This window comes from Phodopus roborovskii, unplaced genomic scaffold (genome assembly GCF_943737965.1).
Source record: "Phodopus roborovskii unplaced genomic scaffold, PHOROB, whole genome shotgun sequence".
NCBI lineage: Eukaryota > Metazoa > Chordata > Mammalia > Rodentia > Cricetidae > Phodopus > Phodopus roborovskii.
In genome coordinates this window covers 8,672,672-8,685,079 of record NW_026126585.1, presented here as the reverse complement: position 1 = coordinate 8,685,079, position 12,408 = coordinate 8,672,672, and the positions used below count along the sequence as shown (strand labels likewise).

At 36.0% G+C, this 12,408-nt stretch overlaps 1 protein-coding gene across 1 annotated transcript in view; it reads left to right on the top strand.

The window, feature by feature from the left end:
* Window positions 1–12,408, top strand: part of Dpp10 (dipeptidyl peptidase like 10) — a 604,540-nt gene that overhangs the window by 273,002 nt on the left and 319,130 nt on the right. The window contains exon 4 of the mRNA XM_051203984.1: window positions 3,171–3,265. Coding sequence (XP_051059941.1) covers window positions 3,171–3,265 — 95 coding nt within the window. The remainder of the gene's footprint in view (window positions 1–3,170; window positions 3,266–12,408) is intronic.

Genomic DNA, 12,408 nt, shown 5'->3' with positions numbered 1-12,408 from the left:
TTCCTCTGCAAAACAATTAGTTCACTTATTTAAAAGTCAGCCACACACAAGTTCTCAGGGAATGAACAAAATTTAACCAGATCCTTTGTCCCCATGTGTAAGAATGTCCTAGTTACTCATGAAGCCCATGTTCCCCTTTAATGTCCCACAAGACAAGCCTCCACTGTTCATATTTCTCTTGAAGTCCGGTCTTCCAAATTCCTACAAGGATGGCCTGTTAAGATCTTCTTAAAATAATCTAGGACATTTCTAGTACTTATACCTTCCTGCTGCAATCACACTTCAAAGGCCTGCAAATACCATCACCAGTTTATCACAACCCTAGTCTAACTTCTCAGGCCAAGTTACTGTATTAGTTAATTTCTTCATTGCTGTATCAGAATGCCCAAAAAGAGTAATTCCCAGGATGAAGAGATTCTTTCAGCTTGCATTTCAGGGGACATACTCCATCATGTTGGAGAAGATGTTGTAGTGAGGGCTGAAGCTCTTCTTGATGCCTGGTCAGAAAGCAGAGAGATAGGAATTCTTGTGCTTAGTTAACTTTAACTTTTAAAGTAATCGTAAGCCCATAGAATGATGGGTTCTCACATCTTTAAAGAAGCTAACCTGGAAAATCCCTCAGTGAGTTTTACCTCTGAGGTGTTTCTAGATCCTGTCAACTTGTCAAGCAATATATAGGATTTACTGGTATGAATTTATTTTCAGAAATACTTTAGTTTTATATCTGTTGGTGTTAGTGGGACGTATGTCTGTACATACATACACACGCAGTACCCATGGAACCAAGATCTTTTGGAACTGAAATTTCAGTTGTGAGTACTATGTAAATGTGGGAATTGAACCTGGGTCCTCTGAAAGAGAAACAAGAACTTTTAACTGTTAAGCCATCTCTCCAGTTTCTGCTGTGTATTTCTTTTTGTTGTTCAAATTATGGGGACGGGGGTTGGCTGATGTAACAGCCATATTTGTTGATAAGTGTTAGAGACTGCAAATGTAAGCACTTAGGATGGGGAAGGTAGACAGGGATGCTATCCTGTCAAATATTTTCCTTTTAGGTAACTGATTGAGTTGAATATGTGTTTAGGATAATTGGCTCTTAGAATTCAGTGAGCTGAAAGGAACGAAAGATTATTTAATCAAGGTACTGTAGAGGCATGTATAAAACTGTGTTTTTAAGAATGCTTGAAGCATACCTAGCTTAATCATCCCATGTTAAGATACTTCAGTCTTTGATGAGTCACTCATATTGCATTGCCTGATATCAAACAAGGTATGAGGCAGTTTAGAAACACTTTTGCTACAGTGCTACTTATTAACGTAGCAAGAGATGTTCTGAATCAGCAGATGGATTCTCTAGTGATTATAAGTCAAGCAGTAAGAGAGGATGAATGCAAGGACCAGAAAACTAGTTTCGAAAGAATGGCTTGGAAAACAATGAGTACAGACAGATAGTAAATGACTTTGTATTTTTTCATGAGATCTTTGTTCCATATTGAGCTAAAGAATTACAGATGGATTTAAAAAAGAAAGTAGAAATTTGTGGGCAGGGAATAAAGAGCTAATAGTATTCACAAATCTCAAATCCAATTATCCAATAAAATTGACTTTAAAGTTATCAATGTTAAGTGTAGTCCTTATCTTCTTAAGCTTTATTTCCTTCTACTTGGGTTCTAAGAGAAATGATGATTAATATTCCTACCTATATCTTTAATATTAAAATTCCTTATATCTTACTTAGTTTGTTGTTGTTGTTAATTGTTTTTTGTCTGTGAGAGCCCACATAGGATGAATTATGTTCTCCCTTTTGTCTAGGACTGTTCATAGTGGAAATATACACTCAGTTCTGCTTTATCTCTAGGATCTCAGGCATCATCAATGTTTAAGATTCTCCTTTGTGTTTCTTTTCTGGAAGATAAATCCACTTTGAGGATTTGGAGGGTATATTTATCTCTATCATACAAGGGTACAAGGGTATACGAATGGCTATTAGCACAGTGAGAGTCTATGGAGATATGTTTGTTGAGGGCATGTTTTTTTTTTTTCCAGACTGTGTTGATTTGTTCATGAAAATCAAGGAGTTTAGATTAGATCTTTCAAGAGGCAAATGATGAGTTAGGTGAGAATAAAGCTATTTAATCAAGTTCATTGTCTTTCAATACAGGATAACAGGAGATTGGGTCAGTGAGTAAGAACAAAAAAGGAACACATAGCCTGTATTGCTTTTTACAGTTTAGGGCAGGAAGGAATGGAAGAGAAGAAAGGAATAGAAAATACCCCATGAATGCCTAATCTTAAATTGAATTCGTCATTTGCTGTGCATGGATACAATGTTTATAGGCAGAAGCTAAGGAGGCCTGTGGGTCATTTTTTGACTGTCCATGGATGCAGGAGGGGAGAGCATCTAGTCCACTGTATGTATTGTCCCTTTGGGGATTGTCCACAGGCAAATATGAGAGAAACAATTCCACAGTAGAAATCACCTCTTCCCAGCTATAGTTAATGTGTCAAGTTGACCAAAAGTAACCAACAGATATGTAAAGCTTAGCGATCTAGAGGCAAAGCAGTTATTTCAAATAAAGACCATCTGTTAAACTTCTCAAGACAGATAGGATGGTATGGTAATACCCTTGGTGATTTTGATATGTGCTTATACAAAACTAGTAATATACCTGAGAAAGGATTATCTGACCCAAAGAGGGTGCAGTTGAGTGGGAATCATATGGAGACAGATGGCTGCAAAGTGCCCCATGTGTGCAGAAGAGTAGTTCTACATGGGCTTACAGCATAGTAAATCAGTAGGTCTTATAATTAAACACTGGATTGTAGATGAAAAGAATAGCTTCTTTTGGAAGCTGGAGGGTGTTCCTTTTGCCTCCTTCCTTTCAAAATGGGTGGCAGATTGCCTATATTAGAATTAATTTCTATTTGTTAAGCCATGAGAATGAATAGCCCTCTCAATAACCCTATGTTCGTTGCACAATGAAGCATGTGTTGGGCCAGTTTCCTGATACTTCTGGAGGATTAATGTGAGCCAAGAGCAGAAATCTGCTGGGGTTATTGAAGGCTGACAATGGTGTTTCTAATGTGTGTGTTTTAATGCACATTTTCTCCCTTACAGATATTTCATTATCTTGTGCATTTTCCAATTGTGGATGTCTTTGTTGTTGCAGATACAGATGTGGTATATAAAACCGACAATGGACACGTCATTAAGCTGAATACAGAAACAAACGCTACCACAATGTTATTGGAAAATGCAACTTTTGTAAGTAACGAATAATTCATTGTGTGATGCATTCGAGTGCTCGTCAGCAACCTCTCTATTGGTCCTTACATATCTGTAACTCAGCTCTATACCTGCAGTGTTTCGGGTAGAGAATTGGTACTGGGATGCCATCCGATGTGGATAAAATGTTCTTCTCTTTTGTTCCATCTTCTTCACTAACGGGTAGTTTCAGATTTTTCTTGGTAATGACAAATTTCCCCAGCACATTTGTTGTAGAGATCGCTTTTCTTGTCTAATGTTTGGTTTTTATACCTAAGTAAGGGATAGATAGCTGGCAATGGTTCTGGCACTTATTCCTGGGGCCTCTATTTCATTGATCTGAACGACTGTTTTTCTATTAGGGCCAGCTGGTTTGGTTACAGTACTGTTGGATAATTTTAGAGGAGGTACTGCAATGTTTATGGCATTTTTCTTTCTGTTTAACATTTCAGTGTTGTTGTTGATCTTTGTGGTTATAGAAACCTTAGGTTTGCTTTTTCTAATAGTATGTTAAAAAATTCATTGTAATTTTTGTGCTGATGGCATAGAATCTATAGTTTGGTTTTGGTAATGTAGCCATTTTTACAGTATCAGTCTTGACTATCAATGAGTACAGGTTTAGGAACTTTTAATTTACTTTCTTCTCTACATTTTGAAGGTTTATTGTAGCAGTTTTCACTCCTCCGGTTAGGTTAGCTTATTACACATTGTCTCTCATAAAGTTAGTTTATTAGCCTTCATTTCTCTTCCTCTCCCTCCCTCCCTCCCTTTCTCTCTCTCTCTCTTTCTCTCTCTCTCTCTCTCTCTCTCTCTCTCTCTCTCTCTCTCTCTCTCTCTCTCTCTCTGTATGTCAGGGATTGAAATCACATGTCTTCTTTCTCAGTCATTTTTTACCTTATATTTGAGATGGGTTCCCTTCACTAAACCTGTAGCTCACCAGTTTGCTAGCCTGGAAGGCCAGCAAGCTCCATAAATTGTTGTTTCCTTCTAGTCCTGGAATTACAAGTATGCCCTGTCACATGCAGCTTTTACATGTTTGTAAGGCAGCATTTTGCCAACTGAACAATCTCACTTGTTAAAAGTGTTCATCAGACCTAAGAATTTTCTGGTGTAGATATTAGAGCCTTTTAATGTTGGATCTGTCATCAGGAATAGGAATACATTAAGTTCTTCCTTTCTTATTTATTCTGTTTTTATTTTCTGGTGTTACTGCTATAATTGACCTTTGAGTATTGCATTGAGTGAAACTGGAGAAAATAGACAGTTTTGTTTTCTTTCTGATTTTAGTGGAAACGCTATCAATTTCCCCATTTGGCATAGGGTTGGATATAGTCTTACACAGGACCTTTTTATATTGAAGTGCATTCCTTCTATTTCTAGTTTCTTCAGGGATGTTATCATGAAACAGTTTGCTAAAGCTTTGTCAAAGCTTTATCTGCACTGAGGGTCCATGTGATTTCTGTCTCTAATGTGTTACATTTCATTTATGTATTAGCATGTTGCTGAACTGATACTGAAGCCTTGAAATAAAAGTTATTTGGTCATGGTATATTGTTCTAGTTGTCTGTCTATTGTGATAAAGCACCATGACCTAAAGTAACTGAAGGGAAGAATGGTTTCATCCTTTTGACAATTCTAAGTCACAGCCTATCATTGAGGGAAATTAAGGAAAGAACTCAAGAAAGAACTGAAGGTAGGCCTGAATGCTACTCCACACATCATTGCCCAAAGAAATCACTTCACAGCCAAAATGAGGGAGGAGCAATCAAAGATGCTGTTTGCTGGCTCAAAGGCAGATTTTTGTTCAAATAGATTTTACGTACACAGTACATGACCACCTATGAATTAGTGATGCCCAGAGTGGGCTGGAACCATCCACATATCATTTAACAATCAAAACAGTCTTCCATAGCCTGGCCCACATAGTAGCTTGATCTAAGTAATTAGCCAATCCAGGCTTATCTTACAGGTGTTCCTAGGTTATGGATGTTGGCACTTAAACCTAACAAGGACATTTATGATGTTTGTAATACATTTGTGAATTTGTTTCACAAATGTTTTAGTGGAAAATTTCACCTACATTTATCTGGCTAATTGTTCTAAAGACATTTTATGTTGTATCTTATCTAGTTGTGTGCAATTTTGTCTTTATACAGTGAGTTTAGTGATATTTTGTCTCTTTGTGTTTTATGATACAACACTTCAGTGTTAAGTCTTAAAGATTCAGCAGTGAACTCTCTTGTTACTAGGCTTTTCTTTGCTCCAAGGCAATTATTTATGCTTGAATCTCATTGATTCCTGTGAATATGTCTATAATTGTTGGTGTCTTTGCTGGTTAGTTTCATTGTCATCTTGATACATCCTAGAGTGTAAGAGGGACCTTCAAGTGAAGGATTGTGACCATCAGATTGGCCTGTGGGCTATGCTCTGAGGCATTTCCTTGATTGGTGTTTAATGTGGGAGGGGCCATCCATAATGGGTGTGTCTTAATTGGGGTTTCTATCACTGAGAAGAGATACCATGATTTTGGCATATGAACACTCGCAAACATACACACAAAATAATAAAAGTACAATAAATGCTAAGTTAGTAAATAGGAGAGAATAAAGACATTTTTGCTTTCATGATAATAAATCGGTTCATACTTATCTAGGAGTAATTGCTATGGATCCCACACATCATAGAACTTCAGGGAGAGAACAATTATATAAGACCAATTGCCTACTCTCTAAGGGAATGCACCTCCTTTGGGAAAACAGTGTCAACCTTCATGAAAGGTTGTAGAAAGCAGCATAGGTAAGCCATTAGCATTTCTTCACTAGGTGAAGGACTGCTGTTCCACAGGGACATGAAAGAAGTTACAAGGATGAGACATTGAGAAGGAAGAGGGGGTTGGACATGGTAGTGGGTATGGTCATGAAGTCCAGACTGAAATCAGTGTGGTTGATTTTCTGCAACGTTCCTTTGGTGAGCAAGAATCATGCACATTTCCATTGCTTTCTTTCCCTGTTGGTAACATTTGTAAGGAGGCTGTTGTCAGCCAATATGTGAGGTTAGGTGTAGAGCTCCAGTGAGGGAATATTCTTGTGTGTGACTGATTACTGTGAGGCTTGTTTTTGATCACAAATTGTTTTTATTCCCTTAGAATTTATTAGTTATTTTTAGTGCTCTTGACATACTAGGAGAAAAAATTGTTAAGTTTGTCATTCTGTTATCTCAAGTCTTATGCTGTCAGTGTGTAGTTCTCTATCTCATCTCCTTAATATATGTGCTAATTAATTAGTTACTAATTTATTAATCCACCTCATCTCATTAGTATATTTTCCACGTAATAACTAATTAGGGCATAGTATTCAATCTCTTGTCATTAATACATCTCCCATGTGATAATTAATTACTAGATCGTATGCTATCTCTCCTAGTTAATGTATCCTCTGTGTGCTAATTAATGCAGTTTATCTATGCCTGAGTATTTATTCTTTTAAAATCCCTTTTATATCTATTTGTATTCTCCTCTTTGTTACCTATAATTCAACACAGCCACCTTCAGCAAATGTTTCAATTATTATCCTTATAGGATGCATAGGATCCCTAAATTCATACATGACACAATGCAGTTAACATGTTTATGAGTCTCAGGAGGGTTACAAAGCAAGGAAGAGAAGGGTGAAAAGTAGAGGTTAGGGGAAGGGAAGATGGTATTTAGCTGCAACTAATTAACCAAACAAGAGCAAGAAAAAGCAAAGTATCAAACTATGATTTCAAAAGAAGATATTTTTTTAACCATTTCTTTCAAACTCTAAGATAATATTGTTGAGGGCAATTATGTTTTAAAAGTTCATATTAGGTTAATATTTTGCTTTAGCATCTCTCCTAACTAATTGTATTAAAAAGAATTTATCAGAATTATGAGGTAATCTCTTTGCATAATGTGAAATATTTTACTTATAATTAATTCTGATACTAACTATAGTTGAAAAGTCTTCTAATAAAATAATAGCAAATCAATAATTGAGAAGCTTTATAGAGAAACATTATTTTCCAGTGTATTGTAGAATAGTCTGGTTTTTATAAGACATTTACACTAAAATATGACAATTTACTTATGTTTAAAAAGCTTTTTTTTTTTTTTACTTTTATTCCTGTGCTTATGTGTATGACATGATTACTCATTGTTCATGGTGCTCAGAAGAGAGCATTGGATCCTCTGGTGCTAGAGTTATAGGTAGCTGGGAGTTGCCTGATGTGTTGGGAACCAAATTTGGGTCCTCTACAAGAGCAGGAAGAGTGTCACAATCATGTCATGTCTAGCTCCTGATTTCCTTCATAAATTAAGATAATTTGGTACCATTTTTACTTCCATATTTTAAACATATCTTGAATATTACTAGTGCTTATTTTAAGTTATGTAATGGTGGTTTGAAGAATCTGAATCAAAATTGTATTTGGCATAGCTATCTAAAATACATAAATGCCACGAAATAAATGGCTCCACATCTTTCTTTGTGATTTGAGGTAGATGAACTTCTAAGGAGTTTCCTGAAAAGCTTACTGCTCCTTAAATATGAAGATGTAAATGTTGTTTTAGCTCAAAAACTGTTATTACCAATCCAATCTTCAGAAATGTTATTTCTAGAGCCAGAACTAATACATACCAAAGATCACACACATCAACATCACAAACATCACCTATGTGTCAGCTATGGTCATTTTATTATTGATAATGTGAGCATTGGCAGTAATTTTGAACAAACAAACAAGCAAAAGCCATATGTCATTCTGTCCAATCACTTTCTAAATTAAAAGGGGCTTGTAAATATACATCCAAGTCATGTGTTAAGAGAGGTACTACTATGGAAAATACTAGCTAAGATGAGAATGTTTGTTGGTTTTTTTTGTTAGTTTGCTTGTTTGTTTTGTTTTTTTGAGACAGGGTTTCTCTGTATTGTTTTCGAGCCTGTCCTGGCACTCACTCTGTAGACCAGGCTGGCCTCAAACTCACAGAGATCCGCCTGCCTCTGCATCCCGAGTGCTGGGATTAAAGTCATGCACCACCAATGCCTAGCTAGCTACTAAGATGAGAATGCACACATTTTAACATTTTAAAATATCTGTTAAAGGGGCTAGAGAGATGGACCAGTGATTTAGAGCACTTGCTGTTCTTCTAAAGGACTCAGGTTTGTTTCTCAGAACACATATCTGGTGGCTCACAACCCTCTGTAACTCAAGCTTCAGGGAATGCAATGCCTCTGGCCTTTTTTGAATACTAGTGAATACCCACAAACAGACACACATATTAACAAATAATTAAACCAATAAAAATAAATCTTTAACATGCATCTTTAAATGAATACTTTAAAATTAACCTGAATCAAAAATAAAGTCACATATTGAAACAGAATGTGTTTCAAAAAAAAATTACAGCTAGACAGACTTGGTCGAAATGTCTATTGACTATTACAAAAATAGTAACACAGACCAAATATAGTGAGTGTATATCTTTTTGGCATGTATAAATAGCACCAATCTGCATTAAGGCTCTAGTCTTATAAACTTTCATAATGGTTATGATTTCCTTTATTGTTTCCTTATTGTACCATTGTGAATACAAAATGAATTATGATCCAGTTTTTAGAATAATCAACATAAAAGCATGGAAGTCAGTAGTGGAAGCTCTGTTCTCACATATCTTGGACACACACTAATTTTAAAGTTTAAAAATGTGAGAATATATTTCAGCTGTTTCCATGTGTTTCAAGGACAGTGTTTTATAGTCTGGTCTCCCTTTGAGGAGAATGGAGGTAAAATATCTCCAAATATTTCACCCTAAATTATCATTAAGGATAACTTAGAAGCTAGATTCTCCTAAGGTATCATTCACAGGGACAATGCAGTTGGAGTTATTCTTAAGGGCAGGTAACTTGAGTGTTATGAGCTATGTCACCCCCCAAATAACACTCAGAGACGCTCTATTAGATATGAAACTGTTGGCCTGTTACTAGCATTTTTTATTGGCTAGCTCTGTCTGAAATATTAACTCATTTCTATCAATCTAAGTGTTTCCATGTGGTCTTGTCTTACCAGAGAGAGGGTCTGGATCTCTTACTTCTCTCAAGTCCTACATCTTGATTCCTCTATACTACATCTCCCAGAATCCTCCTTGTCTCCTAGCCCAGCCTATCTTGCTTTCCTAATGGCCAACAGGGCTTTATTCATTAACCAATAAACATATTTATGGAATGACATCTCCTATCATCTCCTCTTTTCTGTTTAAAATAAAAAGGTTTTAACTTTAACATAGTAAAATATATAACAAAACAGTTATCAAATAAGAACTATAGTTAAAATATTTAGTCCATTAACATTTAGCAAGATTTAGAAAAAATATTCCATCATCTATTCTATTTATGAGTCTAATGTCCTATATGTAACTAATCTTTAATCCTAACTAAGAAAAACTATAACCATAATTCACTGTCTTCAACTCCATCAAAGACCACAGAAGGATAGTACATAAACTCTAGAAAAGACAGAGACAACTCACTACCTGGACAGTCATCCAAATTTCTTCAGTAAATTGGTAAATGCATCTTCAGCCCATAGACCATAGTGTATCTGGTAGACTCCTCAGCAAAGCAAGGAACTTTAAACTGTCCATCTGTATTGGCAGTTTGTCAGTCACTTTTCTCTGTGTCCTGAAGAATGTTTGGCAGACTCTTCCATGCAGCAGAAACCCTGTAGCAATGTCCATCTTGTTTTAGCAGTCACTTTCCTGTGGGTCCTGCATGCATACTTTATAAAGTATATAGTTAAACAGTCTAGACAAGAGCAGTATCTTTCTTAAATGTCTAGTCTTGTCATATTGGAAGTAAACTCCATGACAAGTTTCTTCAATGTCCATCTTCCTTTGTGACACAGGTGGTGTTGCCAGGAGCACTTGTTAAGAAAAACCCTAAATCATTTTAAATGCCATATTCTGTATGTCTTTGAAAGGTTTGAAGAATACCTATCCATTTGAAACTTATCTCTATATATCCATAAAAATCTAAAAAAACCTAACTATAAGTTTTGACTATTATAGGTAACTATAATTTGTACTTAATTATACATTACATTTTTAAATGAGCTACTTAAACTTACGTAAACACTACTTAAACAAGAGGAGAAATATGCACATCACAAAATTGACCTTAAATTTGTATCAATAAATGAAAGTCCATTCCAAAACAAAGTATTCATTTCTACACCATAATACCTTTTTTACCTTTAAAAGGAGATTAATTGTAATTATTAACCATTTATAATCAACTCCATTTAGATGAAAACAGTCATTTGTAAACAATATTTGGGAATTTGGGCATCATTCTTTGTTAACTGCTCCCTGCTGGTTTGGAAAGCTGTAATGCCATGGGGATCCTAAGAAGACACAGAAATCATGGCTGTAGTGGTCTGCAAGGCTGCCTTGTTGCAGCTGTTTTGAATGTTGAATCACCTGGGACACTGTTTCTTGGTGTCTTGCTTGATCAAACCATGTTAGTCTGGAAGGAACCCACAGCTTTTTATTTTCGAAGAGAGGGTCCAGAAATCTTCTCTAATGTCCTATATCTTGACTCCTCTCTACTATATTTCCCAGAATCTTCCTTGTCTCCTCGTTTCACCTACATTGCTATCCTATTAGCCAACAGGGTTTTATTCATTAACCACTAAGAGAAACGTATTTACAGAATGACATCTCCCATCAGATGAGTCTGGTAAAGAGGCTGTCATGAAAGGCTATAACCTGAGTTCTGTCCTCAGGACCTATGTAAAATGGAAAGGAGACTGATTCCACAGGGCAGTCTTCTGTTCTCCACACAGATGCTATGGCACAGTCACCCTGATATACATCTCTCTCTCACACACAATAAAAATAAAAAATACATTTTAAATTAACGCATTATCAATAGTTGTTGATGGGTCCCATCATCTCCCTTCGCCTCCTCTGAAGAGTGTCCATTGTTGGTAGTAAACGCAGCATATAAATACATTTGAACACCTTCTTTTGATCAAAACAAGACATTGGAATGAATATCATTTTCCTTTATTAGACATTATGTGCTTAGTCATTTAAATGAGAGCTTAAGACCCCTTCTCAATGTCATCTTGGAAACATGCAGTAATTCTCACTCTTCCAGCAATTAACTTCCTGTGGTCCACTTAAATTTGAAGGTGTGCATTGGTAAGAGCTAGAAGGTAACATGAGTCAGAATCTGTCATTGCTTTGTATGTTAGCCTCCTGAGAGGCCTGCATGCTAATCTCTAGCCACAGCCAGCCAGTCTATTTAGAACAATTCTATGGTCAAGGTACACACCTTTGGCCATCTATATGATGGCTGTTTCTCCCATTTGTTTCACTTCTGAATAATTTCACATATGGCTAACTCCCAGTCATGGAAAGCTAATTAGAACTTTTGAAGTATGTTCATTAGAGGAAGTTTTAGTTCAGCAGGAAAGTAAGTTCTCAGATTTATTGCACAGTTGGATAACCACAGTTAATGATAATGTGTACTTTGAAATTATGGAGGATATATTTCTAATATCTTACCATCTTACCATGGCTGAAAATTATGTTAACTATCTTGATTTAGTCTTTGCACAACATTCATGTGTAACAAAACACTGTGTTTAACACTGCAACTGCTTGTGTAATAGTACATATATGTAGTCATTGCTATAAGATAATGATAATATATGAAAATGTTCACTTACACCTGTAATCCAGGACTCAAGACCCTGAGAAAGGAAGATTAGATTAAGTTGCAGGTCAATTCAAGACACAGAGTGAGACCATGTCTCAGAAAGAAAAATGAAAAATGATAATTAAAATTGAAATTAAAACTAATATTAAGTATGCAGTCACATATCCAATTTTATATTCATTTATGGTGATTTAAGCAAACAAAATACATTTTAAAGAGACGACTGAGAGCTCTGAAGCTGGAAATGTGACCTCTCCCTCCCTTTTGGTCTTTGGGGATGTTCAGCCTCTGCAGCTAAGTGATGCAGAACCCTGTATGGGGGTCAAGGGGGATGGATTCTGAAACCTCCTATTACAAAAAAAAAAATGCAGACATTTTGATAGCACAGTGGAAACATAGTAAATT